The sequence below is a fragment of the Danio aesculapii genome, chromosome 11, assembly GCF_903798145.1.
Source record: "Danio aesculapii chromosome 11, fDanAes4.1, whole genome shotgun sequence".
Lineage (NCBI taxonomy): Eukaryota > Metazoa > Chordata > Actinopteri > Cypriniformes > Danionidae > Danio > Danio aesculapii.
Genome location: NC_079445.1, coordinates 6489145 through 6508665, shown reverse-complemented (window position 1 = coordinate 6508665; position 19521 = coordinate 6489145). Strand labels below are relative to the sequence as shown.

Sequence of the window (19521 nt, the reverse complement as noted above, 5' to 3'; positions counted from 1 at the left end):
ACTGCCAATCTAGCATCGTCTTGGTTTGCCTGGAAAACTTTAGGCCCAACAATACAATATTGTGCAAAAATTTAATCATTCACATTGCATTTACCATCATGATGATGATTCTAGCAGTTGGTGTCATCGTCGTTAATAATGATAATAAATCTGCGAATAATTCGACTCCAACCAGCAGCAACGTTCGTGGACAGCTACACAAAGAAATCTAAAATACACTGAATTTACTTCACTTACCATAATGTGTTATTTGTACACAACCTTGCGTCATATTTCATCGTGTTTGTGTTAGTAACGTTAAGCTAAACGTTACTTTAAAACAAACGGAGATCGATAAGGACGTTTAGTAACGTTAGGCCTCTGTTTCATTTCACCTCTCACAGACAAAACTTCCGTTAATGTTGTCATGGGATTTTACTTCATGATCATCTCTAGCTGTTTTCCCAATGCTGTCGAATGTCATTTCACTTTTACACGTGAACACACTCACCTGTGGCTTATTCCGCGAAAAATAAACTCCATTGCTGCTCTATCGGAGATCAGCTTCAGCACTGCAGGGAGTGGTGGGAGATCAATCCAGCTGCAGACCCACACACGTTTCAGGCACACACAGGTGGTGGTCCAACCATTAACATTAAGGCGAAAGATAGGTCACCCAAAAATGAAGATTTATCCACGTTTACTCTTCCTCTAGTGCTGTGATGCCCAATCTAGGGCCCGTGAGCCAAAGTTGACCTATGGTAACCTTTGATTTGGCTCGCCAACCAATCAGAGAAGAGATTGACAAATGATGGGGAAGTGTTGAGGCAAATCCCTCTAACAGATCTTTATTTCTAATTTTAAATAACCTTTTTTGTTGTTTTGCTTGTTTGGTTGATTGCTGAGCGATAAATTGAAATTAAATGTTTCAATTAAAAGTGAATTCATCAGATATTTTAATTAAACCCTAAAACACACTTCTTTAGATGTTGACAGATACGGTGCTCAGCAAGTACACCACTCACAAATCTATCTTTTAAATTCATATTTTTAATTGGAAGCTATACAATATTATATTTGTGCATATACATTAGATGAGTCAGTACTGAAGCCAAATCTGGAGCGCATCTAACAAAATAACTTATGATACCGGGCCAAAAACTAGTACAGCCAAATTTATGTTATAGAAAAATGTTAAATACAAATTTAGAAAAAGAGGAAAAATCAAGAGAAGCAAAAATTGACAAATTTAGTTGAAATTTTGTGGGTTGTAATTTATTTTTGTAATATTTTGCTCGAATTTAATTGTATTATCTTTCAATTTCTAAACATGTTTGGTGACTAAAATAATATTTTAATAAATATGTCTGTTTAATAAATCTGTTTTGTTTAAATGCACCAAACATTGTCTATATTCACTGAGTAATGGATAAAAATATTCATTTTCAAAGTAAGGTGTACTCAATTATGCTGAGCATTGTATATATGTGCGGCACATTGTTAAAAACACTTTTAGGACACATATTTCTCCATCGTGTGAAAATTTATTCTTTGTGTGTGTGTGTGTGTGTGTGTGTGTGTGTGTGCGTGTGTGCGTGTGTGTGTGTGTGTGTGTGTATATATTATATGAGTACATGAGTAGCAAAATAATGAGTAACAAAATTAACTTTGAGATGTAATATGCAAAACGGGAATGCAGTATTTTAAATTAAATGTATTTCTGTATTTAAATTCGAACTTCTTGACACTTCTAAATCTCCAGTCCACAAGAGGCGCTGACGACTGAAACACTATTCAACACCCGAACTCTCGAGCCCTACGAGCGAACAAGGAAGTGTTGAGGAATAATATTGTGGAAACATTTTACTACTAATCTCGTTTTCATTTGTTTAATGTTCGGTAAGTTATTGTTATATGTCGTTTCACAGTTTTCACATGTGCTTCCTGTAAAGGTCTATTATTGTTACGTTAACGTAAATACATGTCTTGAGAAATCACGAATGTTAATTCTCTGCTGTTGTTGTTTTATACAAACGTATTTCGCAAAATGCCAGTTCAGCTTTAGATTTTAACACAGTCCTTTTATGGCTATTTTATGAAACTAATTCAATGTGTATTTTTATTTAAACCGTCTGAATGTTTGCTGTCATGTCCCTCTTCTTCAATTTTCTGTAGAAAGGGATCAGTATAAATGAGGTAAAGTTGCTTTTATATTCACACATTCAGACGTTCTCCTTAATATAATTTCAGAAAAGTATTCTTTGCCAATTCTAAATAGTGAAATCATATCAGCAGCAAATGATTATCAAAGCACAACATCATTCACAGTCAAATGAATAGTGCTAATGTTGCTTTCAAGTCATACCTGCATGTGATTGCATGTCACAAGTTGTCACTGAACGAATGTGCTAATATAAAACCAACTTTACCTCAATATCAGTATAGTGTTCTGTACAGATGTTTATGTGTCTGTTTGTTATTTATGTGCATGTTACTGTTGTTTTTCCTGATTTGTTGTGTTGCTGTTATTGTTAAGATGGAATCAGTCCTAACAGGAAGGATAAAGGAGTGCAAAATCCCACCATCAGATTTAAAGCCACTTATAAAAGGCTACAGTTGAAATCAGAATTATTAGCCTCCCTTTCAATTTTTTTTCTTCTATTTTAAGTATTTCCCAAATGATGTTTAACAGAGCAAGAAAATTTTCATAGTATGTCTGATAGTATTTTTTCTTCTGGGGAAAGTCTTCGGCTAGAATAACAGCAGTATTACATTTTTTAAAGCCATTTTAAGATCAATATTATTAGCTCCTAGGGCTTAGTGGTCACAAACGTGGACGGCACATTTTAGCTCTTATGTTTTATATTTTGTTACAGACATACAGTGTCATCCTGCAACCGTTTTGCAGCATATGAAATGTCCCAAACACTGTCCGAAATGGACAAAAAAAACTGTTATTTTTACTGATATCAAAACATGTTTGTATGTGTGTATGTGTTAGTAATGCATTAAAACATTCAGGAAACAAATGCTGTGTTTAAGATAGAAAAAAAAGAGTTTTTCGTTCTAATACACAAAGGTGACTTTATTGTGTTTTATGGAAATTCGGACCACGAGTCCACATATACGGACATCATTTTCCTCAAAAAGTACATCGTATCAAAAGATGATACTTAGGTTTTATTTTAATTAGGTTCCAATGACCCCAAATAGCAAAGAGAAATAAAAAAATGCATGTAAAAAAACAGCTTGGGCCTTAAGAGGTTAAGCTATATATTTTTTCTATAGTCTACAGCAGTGTTTCCCAACCCTGTTCCTGGAGGCACACCAACAGTACATATTTTGGATGTCTCCCTTTTCTGACCCATTAACTTAAGGTGTTTGAGTCTCTTCTGATGTTATAATAAGTTGATTCAGGTGTGTTTGATTAGGGAGAGGTTGAAAATGTGTGCTGTTGGTGTGCCTTCAGGAACAGGGTTGGGAAACACTGGTCTACAGAACAAACCATCATTATACAATAATTTTCCTAATTACCCTAACCTGCCTAGTTAAGCTAATTAACCTAGTTAAGCCTTTAAATGTCACTTTAAGCTGTATAGAAGCGTCTTGAAAAATAGCTAGTCAAATATTATTTACTGTCATCATGGCAAAGATAATAAATCAGTTATTAGAAATGAGTTATTAAAACTATTATGTTTAGAAATGTGTTGAAAAAATCTGCTCTCCGTTAAACAGAAATTGGGGGGAAAATAAACATGGGGGCTAATAATACTGAATTCAACTGTATATTTTTTAACAAATGGCAAGCAGAATTGGATCAGTGCTCAAAAAATTAACTTTTTGAAATCCAGCCTGAAATATGGATGAGATGTGTCTTGAGTGTGTCTTGACAGAAGCTCAAGACAAAAATCACACATGAACATTTAATCAAATACTCCAAAAATGTCAGTACTGCAACAGAAGTCAAACTGTTAAACATATTCTTGTGGGATGCCCTAGTTTTAATGTTATCAGACAACAATTTTCATCTGAAATATTTTTAAATACGATCGCCTCACAGCAAGTAGGTTGCTGGTTCGAGCTTGGTCAGTTGGCGTTTCTGTGTGGAGTTTGCATGTTCTCCCGTGTTCGTGTGGGTTTCCTCCGGGTGCTCCGGTTTCCCCCACAAGTCCAAAGACATGTGTTGTAGGTGAATTGGGTAAGCTAAATTGTCCGTAGTGCATGTCTGTGAATGAGTGTGTGGATGTTTCCCAGTACTCGGTTGCAGCAGCAAGGGCATCCGCTGTGTAAAACATATGCTAGATAAGTTGGTGGTTCATTCTGCTGTGGCGACCCCAGATTAATAAAGGGACTAAACCGAATGAATAAATGAATATTTTTAAGTGTGAATCCTACAATTTTTATCAAAAGTAAACCTTAAAAAGCAGTTAGAGATTTTTATCTTATATAATTATCATTATTAATTATTTATTTTTATCTTATGCATTATTTATTGCTGTTGATGACTTTAAATTGTTAGAATATTTTTATAATTATAGAAAAGTGTTATTTATAAAATGTGGTAAACTTGATCTTTTTTGGCATGACAAGCTGATATGGCAATAAACTCAAAATTCTCTCTCTCTTATTGTTAACGTGATGTTGTCAGGTTGCCATGGAGACCACTGAGCCAGGTCAGGCAGATGGAGAGGAGCGGATGATGGACCTGAGACCCAGGACCCGCTCCAATCCAGAGGGGGCGGAGGACCGGCGGAGCAGCACCGGCAGCCTCAACAGCAGCCTGCCAACTGCGCCACAGCCAGCCGTGGGCAGCCGTGTGGAGGGAGAAGGAGAGGCGGCTAGCTCTGACAGCCCACCGGCCTCTGCCACCACCATCGCAGCCACTGCATCTGCCCCTGTTGCTGCGGTGGGAAACACTAACGCCGCCAATCTGCCTGCCATGAGTCCTGCAGTGAAGGAAAGACCCAAACTCTCTCAGCCGACCATGCCCTCCCAGATTCCCCCATCGGCAGAGCTGCATCTGCGGGCACCACGAGTCAACTGCCCTGAAAAAGTGGTATGTTTTACAATAAACACCCCAGTGTTTATGACTATATATACACCATTGAAGTTGAATTATTAGCCCACCTCTATATTATTTTTAAAGAAGAGAAGATTTTTTCAACCCATTTCTAAGCATAATAGTTTAATAACTCATTTCTAATAACTGATTTATTTTATCTTTGCCATGATGACAGTAAATAATATTTGACTAGATATTTTTCAAGATACTAGTATTCAGCTTAAAGAGACATTTAGAGACTTGATTAGATTATTTAGACTAACTTGGTGAGTTAGGATAAGTGTTGGGTAAGTTACTTAAAAAAGTAATTGATTTCTAATTGCACCATTAATATTGTGTTTAAATTACATTTTTAGTTACTGTGTCTGAAAAGTAACTTAATTTACTCAACAACTTAAAATTCAAAGCATAAATGCACTACATACACTCACTGGCCACTTTATTAGGTACACCTGTCCAACTTCATTAACGCAAATTTATTATCAGCCAATCACATGGCAGCAACTCAATGCATGTTGACATCAGAATGGGGAAAAAGGTGATTTGAGGGACTTTGAACGTGGCATGGTTGGGGTGCCAGACGGGCTGGTCTGAGTATTTCAGAAACTGCTGATCTACTGGGATTTTCATGCACAACCATCTCTAGGGGGTACAGAGAATGATACGATAAAGATAAAATATCCAGTGAGCAGCAGTTCTGTGAGCGCAAATGCCTTGTTTATGCCAGAGGTCAAAGGAGAATGACCAGACTGGTTGGAGCTGATGGAAAGGCAACAGTAACTCAAATAACCACTCGCTACAACTGAAGTATGCAGAAGAGCATCTCTGAACACACAACACCTCCAACCTTGAGGTGGATGGGCTACAGCAGCAGAAGACCACACCGGGTGCCACTCCTGTCAGCTAAGAACAGAAAACTGAAGCTACAATTCACACAGACTCACTAAAATTGGACAATAGAAGATTGGAAAACTTTGCCTGGTCTGAGTCTCGATTTCTGCTGCAATATTCGGATGATAGGGTCAGAATTTGGCGTCAACAACATGAAAGTATGGATCCATCCTGCCTTGTATCAACAGTTCAGGCTAGTGGTGGTGGTGTAATGGTGTGGGAGATATTTTCTTGACACACTTTGGGTTCATTAGTACCAATTGAGCATCGTGTCAACACCGCAACCTACCTGAGTATGGTTGCTGACCATATCCTCCACTTTATGACCACATTGTACCCATCTTCTAATGGCTGCTTCCAGCAGGATAACGCGCCATGTCATAAAGTGTGAATCATCTCAGACTGGTTTCTTGATCATGACAATGAGTTCACTGTACTCAAATGGCCTCCACAGTCACCAAGGCTCAATCCAGTAGAGCACCTTTGAGATGTGGTGGAACAGGAGATTCGCATTATGGAGGTGCAGCTGACAAATCTGCTGCAACTGCGTGATGCAATCATAGTGCAAAATTTCTAAGGAATATTTCCAGTACCTTGTTAAATCTATGCCATGAAGGATTAAGGCAGTTCTGAAGGCAAAAGGGGTGTCCAACCTCGTACTAGTAAGGTGTGACTGTAAAGCACCATGGTGCTCACAGCGACCCAAGTTCGATTCCCGGCTCAAGGTCCTTTGCCGATCCTTCCCTTTTCTCTGCTCCCAATGCTTTCCTGTCTGTCCTCCACTATCCTATCCCAAAAAAAGGTCAAAAACCAGGGTCTTGACATCATAACGATTAGCAATTGTGATGTGTTTTTTGATGGGACAGCTCTATTATGTATCCATCTAGAAACACTTTGGTCATTCAAGTTTTCTTATAATATCATTTTTGAATAGATCATCTGCTTGGACCTTTCAGAGGAAATGTCTCTACAAAAGCTGGAGTCCTTCAATGGGTAATTTCACATTATCATATTCTTTTAGAAACTGGAAATGTTTTTTTATGTAAATGATTTTAACTCTTTTTTTTTTTGTATTTTCAGATCCAAGACAAACGCCTTAAATATTTCACAGAAAATGATTGAGATGTTTGTGAGAACCAAACACAAGATTGACAAGAGGCACGAGTTTGCTCTGGTGGTGGTGAATGATGATGCCATGTGGGTGAGTGGAGGAAAAAAACACAGATTGAGCTACAGGGCCATTTTCAAATTTAAACTCACTGTAACTTTTAAAAATGGTCTGGGTCAAAAATATTCCAAAAGATTCATTGTGTGTCTGTGTGTGTATTCATTCGTTAAACTAAGTAATTCCTCTCTACTTATTCAAAGAGTTGTAATCTTATATATTCAGTATATTTTAAGCAACATACGATTAAATTGTTGATTGATAATATAAAGCTATTATTTTTTGTGACTAGTATTAGTTTTTTATGTTAAATATTGATTTAATTAGTTTGTATTTTAGTTTTGATGTCAGGTTATTCAATTAGAAGGCACCACTAGATTTCTAATTTTCATGTTCAGTTAATAAACAGAAGTCAACATTTGAAGTGGACCATAACCTTTCATCAAAGTTGTCCTAAAACTATTGCACAAACATTTTTGATTCACGTCAATTGTTAACTATGGAATACATTTAATTTCTGCTTTTTTCAATTGTGAAAATTGATTTGTATAACATGTCTTTATTGAGTGTTTTTCAAGGTTTTACAATAATTCAAATCTCAATACCCAAAACTTACCCCAGACAGACTTAAGGAAAAAAAATCTAAGTTAAATAATAATAGTTATTAAAAATAATTAAAAGTAAAAATTATATTAAAATAAATTAATTAATTAAAATAAAAAAATAAGTCTGATCAAGCACCAATTCACATCCCACAACTTCAGACTTCCAAAGCTTCTTCAATATCCCAATTTTTCACAAATTTCGAAAACACCTCCCAGATATCACAAAATTCAGAGGATTTCTTATTATATTATATATGTGAGCTTTTCAAGAGTCAAACATGTTATTAGGTTTCTCAACCAAAGTCCAATGGAACGGCGATTAACGTTTTTCCTACATAAAGCAATACAACGCCTTGCTTGTATTAAACGTAAATCAATCAATGTTCTTTCTTTAGTAGACAAAGCACAACTGTCTTCATACATATTCAATACACATAATCCAGGACATAAAGGAATTGGAATGGAAATAAATTGTGAAATATATTGAGTCACCTCCACCCCACATTTTTGTACCTCCTAAATTTTTGATGAAAAAATGTACCTTGCATCTTATTGCATTTAAAACAAAGATCAGGGATATTAGGGGTTGAATTTATTTAACCTTACAGGAGTAATATAAGTTCTCATTACCCAATTATATTGTAGCAATCTCATCTATCATCGGAATGGAATGTTTTTGTTTGTGTATTCAAACATGTTATATTCCAGTCCTCTACTGAAATATCCATTTGTGAAAACTGATTTAATAAAAAAATATTTTTGATTAAGATATTTTGGTTAATAATAATAATGACAATGTTCACAGCTTATTAATAGTTTAGATTAAACCAATAATAATATACATTCATTCATTTCCTTTGGCTTATTTATCAGGGCTCGTCACAAGGGAATGAAACTTGTTGAATATAAACACCAGTACTGGGAAACACCCACACTTACACACAAACTCACTCATACACTATGGCCAATTTAGTTTATTCAATTCACCTATAGCGCATGTCTTTGGACTGTGGAGGAAACCGGAGCACCTGGAGAAAACCCACGCCAACACGGGGAGAACATGCAAACTCCACACAGAAATGACAACTGACCCAACCGGGCAGGGCCGGCCCGTCCTACAGGCAATATAGACGGCTGACTGGAGCCCTGCATTTCTTGGAGGGCCCCACAAAAGTTGATCTTGAATATTTATTGTGAACATAGGCGTGAAGACAAGCGTGTACGTTTAAATCATGAACAATGCTCAATGCACAAACTCCATTAAACGTGATACAATTCACAACACCGGTGAGAAAAAAAACTTTCATTAAAAGAATAGCTCTGTAATAAGCTGAAATGTATAATTAATACACAAGAACAGTATGAATAAAAGCAGAAAATATTAGAAATATACCCAGCAGCACCACACTCTATTTTGCATAATACCGGACGCAATCAGCTATTGGGTGAACTAGAGAGTGAGTAAAAGGGCTCGTAAAATCACTCTGGACCCCTCACACCCAGCACACTACCTGTTCGAACTGTTACCGTCTGGTCGTCGCTTCAGAGCACCAAGCACAAAAACAGCCAGACACAGGAAAAGTTTCTTTCCTCAGGCTGTCTACCTTATGAACAGTTAAATATTCCTCTACTGTGCAATAAATATGTGCAATACTTTCTCGTACGCACTTGTACACAGCATCTTATATCAATTTACAATGCAATACCTTCTACATTCGCACTTGTACACAGCACCTTATAACCTGTATATTATAACAATCTGTACATACACTCAACATCCAGGTTTCTTGACTAACCGCATCTGTTTAATGTTCATCATTTTTATTTTATTTTATTTTTTTCATATTTATTTTGTGTTGTCACTTTATGTACACTGGAAGCTTCTGTAGCCAAAACAAATTCCTTGTGTGTGTGAAGCACACTTGGCAGTAAAACTGATTCTGATTCTGAGAATGACGTATTCCTACACAGACTCCACATATCTCATATGTTACAGTTAATAAAAATGTACACACTAAATATTAAAATGTGTACTTTTTTGCTTTTTTGTGCTTTTTTACTGTTTTTACGCCAGTGGGCCCAAATTTTTTCATCTCGCCTTGGGCCCCTCAACCCTACAGGCCGGCACTGCAGCCGGGACTCAAACCAGAGACCTTCTTGCTGTGAGGCGACGGTGCTAACCACTGAGCCACCATGCCGCCCTGATAATATACAAAAAGCAGGAAATTACATCATAGAGATGACCTGTGCAAATCAAACCATGCAGTCGAAGTCAGATTTAATGACAAGACAATGTTAGAATGCACACTTATATTATTACAATATTATTTCGATAGTGTTGTAGGCGTTATTCATTTTTTATGTTTTCAGTTTTTGTTTATTATTTATTTACATTTTACAGACATATCAAACAACCTTTATAGAAATAATAATAGAAAAAATATATAAATGCAAAAAAATAATTATAAATAAATGAAAATAATTATAAAACAAAACCCAATTACACAGATAATGCAGGGCAGATGTCTACATTTATGCAACAATCTCCATGTAACAATTTGAGTAATGAAAGCTTGCAAACTGATGGATTATTATTGTCAAGATCTAGCAAGGGTGATCAGTCTGGGTCCAGCCCAAGCGGCAACCTCCCGCTCTCCCTCGGGAAGCCAATACGGAAGTAACTGAAACTGCAATTCATCAAAATTCCACTAGTCCTGGCTCCATAATAGAGCAAGTTGCAATTGAGCCCACTGTTAGAATGGCCAACTTTACAGCAGAAAAAAAGGTGTTTACAGCCTGATACAAAGAACGATTTTGGTTCATATAGCCATTATTACCCTTCATGACAACTGTGAGGGGGGTGAATTTTTTTATAACTCATCCATTTCCTTTATATTAGGTTATATTAAGTTTGCATAATTAAGGGCGTGGCCACTTGAGTGACAGCTAGGTCTCACTGGTCGCCCGCACTTCACCTCAGCTGAATCTGGCAGATTAGCCACTGATCTCGGCATATTCATCGTATTTCTGTGTTGTTTTATGTGGCTTTACACAGTCAGCTGCCTTTTGGACTTATTTCTTACTATTATCAGATGATATTGGATGCTGTGTGCACTTAATTGTGCTCACAAACCATTAATGTGGCCTCGTTTCCCATGTGAGTAAAGTTATATACTTGTATACCATCTCTATAAATGTATTTGTTTTATTTAAGATCATTTATCATTTATAATGTTCTTTAGACCCGTAAAGCACTCCAGAATGTGACAGATTGATTAGCTGTAGGCTCTAGAACAGTCATCTGAAGCGTTATCACACAGTGTTATGCTGGAGTTCATCAATAGTCTTGCATTTACTAACACAGACTATAGTTGAAGTGTTTGGAAGTAATTCGCGTTTTCCTCCTGTAGAAAAACGTCATAAGAACAATGCTTAGTGGCTCAATGTATTACTACAGTGTTTTTGAAAGTCTAAACACTTTATTGATATAGTGTACAGCCAAGCACAGGTGGTCAGAACACAAACGAGTCGCAGGTAATAAAGTATCAAGTGTTTCTCCCAAAGTAAAGTCTGTCTGCCAGGTCTAAGCAAAGAGCCAGCAGGTGTCTGTAGCTCCGCCCACTCTCCGCCTCTTTGTTCTTGTTTTGGTATCCCGCCGTGGGTGCGATGACGCGTGAACAAAATGGCGACGGTTGGCCGCGCCTACTTGTAGCTTCTTTTGCAGTGTTCAGAAACCTATGGGTGACGTCACGGATACTACGTCCATATATTTTACAGTCTATGGGTCCAGCTGGAGAGTTTTAACAAGAAAAAAATGGCTTCCAAATTTAACAAGCATTCTGTTATGTCTTTGCAGGGAGTATCTAATCTTCTCTAGTTTCACAAAATACAAAGCATCTTCCAGCCACTGTACATGCCAGGGTGGCTGGGGGCTCTTCCAGTTTAATAAAACTACACACCTAGCAAGCAAAGTAATCCGTTTTCATTTTAATGAAGGAATTAATCAGTTTTATTTTTCCATTTCAGATCTAATTTTGATATAAAGGTTACCTTTGCTTTTTCAAAAAAACATCTTAAATTGTTTATGTAATAATTATATTTTAGTTAGATGTTAAAAAAAATGTAAAACATGAAAGGTTACATGAAAAAAGCTTTATTTTCTGACTCTTACTAGTTATTGACCTAGGTAACATCCAGACGTTTGACTGAAAACGACACTGGTTTCAGGGCTTGATTTTGATGTAAATCTCCTTCACACTCAGTTATCAGGATTCACGTCTGACCCTCGGGAGCTGTGCAGCTGTCTGTACGACCTGGAAACCAACGTCTGCGAGTCCTTCAGTATCCTTACTCTGCTGTTGTCCGTACAGCTTGATTTGTCCATTTAAACATTGTGAAGGCTTGCAGGGAAGCAGTGAAAATGAGTCACGATCACATTAATAATGTCCTTAACTTCAACCTGTAGATCTGGAAGATCTCTTCAATGTCATGTAAGTTGTGTTTGATGAAATAACTGTTTAATTAAAAGTGTCTTCCTTCAATTTTTTTCAATATTTCCTTTTGCTTTTGGTAGTTTGCAGAAAATCGAACTTCCTCAAATGGAGAACGTTCAGACCATACCTCCTCCTTTTGTAGTTCGGACTCTTCTTGTGTTCAGTCGGCATGCAGGCATGCTTCAGTTCAACCCCTCCGATGCTGTCAAAGTAAGTCTATTAAAATCACTAGATTTACTACAGTAAATGTGACCGCACTAAGTTCTGTGTTCACTGACTATCACGCTCAAGCAAGTCCAATAGAGAATGGGAATGTCATTACAGTGCAATGTGTTCTGGGAATCTGGGACGCAGGAACCTGTTTTCTATAGGTTTATTGTATCATAAACAGTTGAAGTCAAAATTATTCGCCCTCCTCTGAATTTTTTTTCTTTTTCAAATATTTCCCAAATGATGTTTAAAGGGCACATAGTTTACCTCTTTTTTATGATGTAATATTAATATTATGGTTCTTCTGAGTGTGCCAGTTTAGGTTCAGTTTAAATCACAATTCAGATTTTTTTATTATAATGTGTTAAAAAGTGTCATGTTGGGGGCGTGTCCACAGTTCGCTGATTTATGGGTGTGTTGCTTCACATGTAAATTAGTTTCGGCTTCCCGCCAACGAAACAAGAGGGCGGAGCCATGAGCTCACCCGCTCTGCGTTTGCAACAGAGTCTGACAGGCAGACTGCGAGAACGAGCTAGAGTGAGAGGTACAGCATTCAGTCGTACATGTACGACTCGGACACAGACCAAGCAGAGAGTACAAAATCATTTGTGTCTTTGTACAGTTTTACAGCCAACTGTGTGCTAGTTTCAAGTGCCGAGCTTGTACACAGAAACTAATAACCACACACACTGAATTAACTTTGACTGAGGCACCGGTTGCGCCGCTCGAAGCCGCAACACGGCACACCAGACACTTTCTGTAGCGCAGTAGAGATATGAAGTGTCCCTAATCCTAGAGTAACGCATTTTAGAATTCTAAACATAGGTTTCTGCAGCGGTCCGCGGCGCCCAGCCGTCGACTTGAGTGTACCCTGATAGAAACCTATGTTTAGAATTCTAAAACACATGCTAGTTAAGATCACAGGGAGCTTCTGGGATCGCGAGAAATGCAAACGGCTGAAGTATAAGGTAGACTCAATGAGAAGTACACATGTTTGCAAACCTACCTAAAGATACAACCAGTAATTCCGATTAGAGCGATAATGTGGAGAATATTGATCTTGTGTTGAGCCCAATGAGCCTTGCATCTAAAAATAGAGCTAGGGTGTTCCTTTAATGATATCGCTTCGACTTACGCTGAAAATGGCGGACGTGAATCAACAAACTGAGGATATGATGACGCGCCTGTCAATCAATATTGGTGGGCGGGGGGACCGCAATCCTACGTAAAGTTACGGTCGGTTTGAAAACCGCTCCAATTGGTCCAGCGTTTTTTATGTTGTTAAATTGAAAAAAAAGCACTGGGTGTGCTTATATCACCCCAATATGACAGTCTATACACCATACATGCACATATGTCTGTCCAAACAGCTTGAAAAGTAGATTTTTTACAATAGGTGCCCTTTAACAGAGCAAGGGATTTTACATCTATTTTTACTGTATTTCCTATAAAAAAAAATGTCTTCTGGAGAAAGTCTTGTCTGTTTTATTTCAGCCAGAATAAAAGTAGTTTTATTTATTTGTAGAACCATTTTATGGTCAATATTATTAGCCCCCTTAAGCAATATTTTTTTTGATTGTCTACAGAACAACTGTTATACAATGACTTGCCTAATTACCATAATCAACCTAATTAACCTAGTTAAGTCCTAAAAACGCTCTTTAAGCTGAATACTAGCATCTTAACAAATATCTAGTCAAATATTATGTGCTGTCATCATGGCAAAGATCAAATAAATCAGTTATTAGAAATGAGTTATTAAAACCGTTATGATTAGAAATGTGTTTCTAAAATCTTCTCTCTGTTAAACAGAAATTTGGGGAGGGGGTATACAATGATTTGCAATAAACTAAGCGCTCACACTACAAATATAGAAGAAAATCATATATGGAAAAGTCACTTATTGTACGGATGAGCTCTATCACAGGACTGTAATGTCATTGATTTTTGAAATGTTTTTTCTTAGACATCATTTTGACATCAAGGTAGTTTACATGCACTGGGTGTGAGGCGTCCAGAGTGATTTTGCGAGGCCTTTTACTCACTCTGGAAGAGTACAGTTCTTGAAGTGTAGGAAGGGTTGTGCCAGTGATTCGTTCAGCAGTCCAGACTATTCGCTGTAGTCTACAGAGGATGGTTTTGGCAGCTGAGCCGAACCAGACGGTGATTGAAGTGCAGAATATGGATTAGTTTATGGATTATTAACCAACACTTACAGGGACAGTTCACCCAAAAAAGTCAGTGGTTTTCAGCTTTCTGTAAAAGATCTACTTATGTGTAAATAGTGAATAATTAAAATTTTTGGGGCGAACTTTCCCTTTAATCCATGAATACTATTTCATTGCCTTACAATAAAATACATGTATATATTCTCTTTATAAATTGAGTGATTCTGCATTCACCCTAATTTCTTCTTTTTTTTCCAGAAAATGCTGCAGTCTCCTTACTTCTTCTTTGATGTGGTTTTCCTTCATAACGGAACTGAAGAGCAGACAGAGGACACCAGCTGGAAGGTCTGAGCTTCCTATAATTGCTTTCCACTTAGTGAGCTTCCATCTATGTTGCCATCCACTTACTTTTATGTGCATTTTTGATCATATCATAAAAGAAATGCTTGATGGAAATGGCAAGATGCGCATTCATTTTGAAAACACACGTAAAAAACAAGTACATAATCGAGTAGGATACATTTTGTTTGTTCAGTAAGTAAAAATATGCATAAACTGCGATGGAAACATTTTTACAGAATAAATTCCAGTATGTACGTTAAAAAAAGTGATGTGAATTTGTTATAGGAGATCATGTAATGATAGACAGGTGTGCGATGGACAGGATTAATGGACAAACCAGCGGAGCGAACACATTGCAAAACATCTGAAATGTTGTTTGGGTCATTTTAAAATGGTGGTCCACAGTATATTTTTAAACCTTGGTTGTGTTAATAAGATGCAAAGCAATGTGTGCTCACGCTTCACTTGTAGAAAATCTCATTATTTTTTCATAAATCTTACTTTGATTATATACAGCTACTCAGCTAACATGAAAACGACTGTCATATTTCCTAGTTCCTCTGAAAGGCCCGCCCTCAAGATATATATACATATATTTACATATATACATATATACATTTACATTTAGTCATTTAGCAGACGCTTTTATCCAAAGCAATTTACACAACTATAAGAGCAGCAGTGAACAAGTGCTATAGGCAAGTTTCAGGTGTGTAAAGTCTAAGAAGCAAAGCATTAGTAATGTAATTTTTTTTTTTTTTTTGAGAGAGAGAGAGTACAGTTAGTTGTATAGCCAGAGAGGCAGTTGCAGATTAGGAAGGAAAGTGGAGACTAAATAGTTGAGTTTTTAGTCGTTTCTTGAAGACAGCAATCGACTGCCGTTCTGATGCAGTTAGGGAGTTCATTCCACCAACTGGGCAGATTGAATGCGAGAGTTCGGGAATTTATATATATATATATATTGCATAAATCTGTTAATCGAATCTGTTAGTCCTGATCAAAACTACTAAATTGTTTAGGAAATTACAGAATTTTAACTCTTTAATTGCCAAATTCATAAATGATGTCACTGATTTGGTGAAAAAAACACACACAAAATGTCGTATTTTCAATATAAGTAATTGTGGACTGGATTTTTTTACATTTCATCACAGTCTTGGACATGTGAAACAACATTGCCTTTGATGCTTTGTTTTTGATAGATTTTCATTTTTTCTGCCCCATTGACTTCCATTATAACCACTTATTTTTATTACAAAACCATGACACCATATAATCATGTGTTTTTGATTGTTGGTGATTTTCCAGAGGTCAAATTTGTAATTTTACTGTTGATCATCTGTTTGCACTATTAACCCTTTGAATAGGCCTGTGCAATAAAAAGCTTAGTTTCTGGATTTTATTTGGAGTATAACAGCAAATTAAAGTGTGTGTTTGTGTGTCTGTGAGTGTGTGAGAGTGATCTTTGCACACTTTAATGCATCTGAGAAAATCAAAATATACATCTCAGTTCTCAGAACTACATGGAGTAAACAAAAACAAAGACTGTGTATTTATGCACCATCAAATGAGGGTCAATGGAACAAAAACAGCCACCAACAGTAAATTAGAGAGAAATAAATTTAACAATGCATCAAAGCCAATGTTGTCACTAATCGTTCACATGTCCAAGACTGATAAAAGGTTTTAAAAAATCCAGTCCACAACTACTTTTTATATTGAAAATACGTCATTTTGTGTGTGTTTTTTGACCAAATCAGTAACATAATTTATAAATGTGGAAATTAAAGGGTTAAAATCCTGTCATTTTCAAAACAATTTAGTAGTTTTGATCAGGACTGAGGTTGATTAACAGATTTATGTAAAAAAAATTGAAATAAATATTTATCTGATGCATTTTTACAGCAGTTTAATTGTGGATGTTTTCATCCTTAACAAAACAAAAGGGTAGTAAATTTGAACTGTGCACAAGGGTTAACTCCAGAACTCCCAAAGAGCATCTCACTCCTCCAAAAGTCACCGTGCGTTCATTACATGTCAGGATTGTCTTCTGAGGCTCAAGTCATGTATTATATAAGAAAAAGACTCCCAGTGCTTTTACTAACACAGAAAATTCAGTTTTTCTTTTTGATAAAATCAGGAAGTGATGATTTTGTTCTCTTTGACTCGTATAAAACACATCTTTTCTGCAGTATTTTAGTTGTGTACGCATTTTATTCGCATCGTTGACTTAATACAGCCTACGTTTCAGTTTTCATTAGTTGCATTAAAGCTTGTGTTTGTGTTGTCAGGACGTGTACGCCTCCTTCTGCGAGCTGGACACTAAGGGCATGTGTTATCGCTTTGAGGTATCGCTGTGTGGTCCTGCTATTGAGCTGCACAACTGCATGGCCAAACTGCTGTGCCATCCGCTGCAGAGACCCTTCCAGAGCCACGCGTCCTACAGTCTGCTGGAGGACGAGGACACGCAGGAGAACGAAGCCACTGTGTGAGATTTTACTCAGTAGAGCCCTTAAATCACTTAGATTAAGGACTGATGAACTCCAAAATGAAGGAGTGACCTGTGAATAACTGTGTATATATATGTGGCCTTGCCTACTATATCTGTACTGGTGATGTCTCTTTTATTTCTTTAAAACTTCAGTGTCTTAATTTCCTAATGCCGCCATAACAAATCTAAAGACGATTGTGGAAGAGTTGAGTATTGGTGGTTTGATCTCAGCACTCGATCCACAAACCAGTTAGCTTTGAGAACGTCACCTGTAAATGATTCATGTTTTTAAGTGGTGGGGACTCAGAGAGGAGCTTGTGTGAATGGTGGTCATTTAGATCTGTTGATTGGTGCTAAAGGTTTGGTGAGAGCTCATTTGGACAGCATCTAATAAATACTGTTTGCTTGTTGCGGTTAAATAAATGAATAGTAAATACCCTGTGGGACTCATGTTCTACTCTGAAATACTCAGGGATCAATGTTAAAGAACAGCAGTGTTATAGCCTGGTTGTTCATTAACAATTACTTACATTTATATAGTGCTTTTCTAGACAAAGCACTTTACATACTGAGGGGGCGTGGGGGGGGGGTATCCTCATCCACCACCAGTGTGCAGCATCTACCTGGATGACACAACGGCAGCCATGTTGCGCCAGACCACACACCAGCTGATTGGTGGAGAGGAGACAGATTGAAGAAGCCAATTATGATATGGGGATGGTTAGGAGGCCATCATGGACAGAGGCCAGTGGTAAATTTGGCTAGGATATCCGGGGTTAAACCCCTACTCTTTATTTGAAGGACATTCTGGGATTTTTAACAACCACAGAGAGTCAGGACCTCGGTTTAACATCCCATCTGAAAGACGGCGCTCGCTGAGCAGTATAGAGTCCCCATCAATATACTGGGGCGTTAGGACCCACACAGACCGCAGGTTCAGCACCCCCTGCCGGCCTCACTCACACCACTTCCAGCAGCAACCTAACTTTCCCATGTGATCTTCCATCCAGGTTCTGACCAGGCACAGCCCTGCTTAGCTTCAGTGGGCGACCATCTGAGAGTTGCAGAGAGCTAGCTGCCATTACAAGAAAATGTACAGGCTATTGCTTTGAATGCATATTAGTGGACACAGGGCATCACTAACCTCTTGAATCCACTATTCTTCCAGTTTCTTCTGCAGGAGGAACTGCACATTGCAGAAGGAGCTTCTTATAGACATTTGCATTCACTCTGTCATGTCACTTTATAAGAGACGCTTCAACACACATTGGGTTCAGTCTTTCCCCAGTTTTACAATGAGCATAATGTTTCCAGTCGGACCTAAGCGAAATAAACATTCATCACTGAATTGAACTCTGAACCAGTCCTCTATCCACACAGCATGCCCCTTAGCAAAGATTACTGACAGCAAAGGTTCTCCACAGTGCAATTAAAATCATATTTGGTTCCTATTATAGTGTATTCTCAGTCTTGAGATTTTAACAAGACTAATCATATTTGTGACATTATTATCGGTAAGTTTAAAACATGCATCGCTAAAATAATTGAGACATTTGTAAAGATTTATGGATGTCTTTTTGATGTTTTGTGTATTTATATGTAACATTATATATTTACATGAGATGTCATAGATCTATCTAAGATAAAAGCACGAACGAGAAATTCTCCATGCCATAACAATTGCCTTTAGTTGTACATCAGTATACGAAATACATAATTTAAAACAGTTTTATATAATTATAACGCTCTTATAAATTACAGAAATTTAAACGAGATTTTGCTGCATTTTATATATATATATTTTATTATTTTTTTTTAATTAGGTGCTACAAACTATACCTATTATACCTCTAATGTAGTAATAGGATCACCCAGGGTCCTAGGTGGACCCAGTTGTCATGGGGGACTCGTTTCTCATGACACCAGCAAACCTGCTGTTAAAGGGTTTACAATCATGAACAGATTGCCATCTTGTAAATCCAGTGACTACTGGAAAGTCTAGTTGCCGGTTTAACAGATTTGTCAGATAATTAAGGAAATTACCACCAGCTGCAAGATTAACACAAATATGAAAGAGCTCTTATTTTGTGCAGTGTTATTTTCAAACTTCTAATT

General features: G+C 37.2%; 1 protein-coding gene across 1 annotated transcript; it reads left to right on the top strand.

The window, feature by feature from the left end:
• Positions 1 to 1788: 1788 nt before the first annotated feature.
• babam1 (BRISC and BRCA1 A complex member 1) lies at positions 1789 to 17845 on the top strand. Its single transcript, XM_056468652.1, has 9 exons — positions 1789 to 1878; positions 4628 to 5035; positions 6867 to 6925; positions 7013 to 7133; positions 11965 to 12043; positions 12168 to 12192; positions 12276 to 12405; positions 14832 to 14918; positions 17207 to 17845. The coding sequence occupies exons 2-9, from the start codon at positions 4634 to 4636 to the stop codon at positions 17405 to 17407; spliced, it is 1104 nt and encodes a 367-aa protein (XP_056324627.1). The 5' UTR covers positions 1789 to 1878; positions 4628 to 4633; the 3' UTR covers positions 17408 to 17845.
• Positions 17846 to 19521: the final 1676 nt, after the last annotated feature.

What these genes read in the sequence shown, in the direction of transcription:
- babam1 (XM_056468652.1), top strand. Translation starts at nt 4,634, where the DNA reads ATGGAGACCACTGAGCCAGGTCAGGCAGATGGAGAGGAGCGGATGATG. An exon ending in TGAATGATGATGCCATGTGG is followed by an intron (nt 7,134 to 11,964) that starts GTGAGTGGAGGA and finishes CTTCACACTCAG; the next exon opens with TTATCAGGATTCACGTCTGA. An exon ending in ACCCCTCCGATGCTGTCAAA is followed by an intron (nt 12,406 to 14,831) that starts GTAAGTCTATTA and finishes TTTTTTTTCCAG; the next exon opens with AAAATGCTGCAGTCTCCTTA.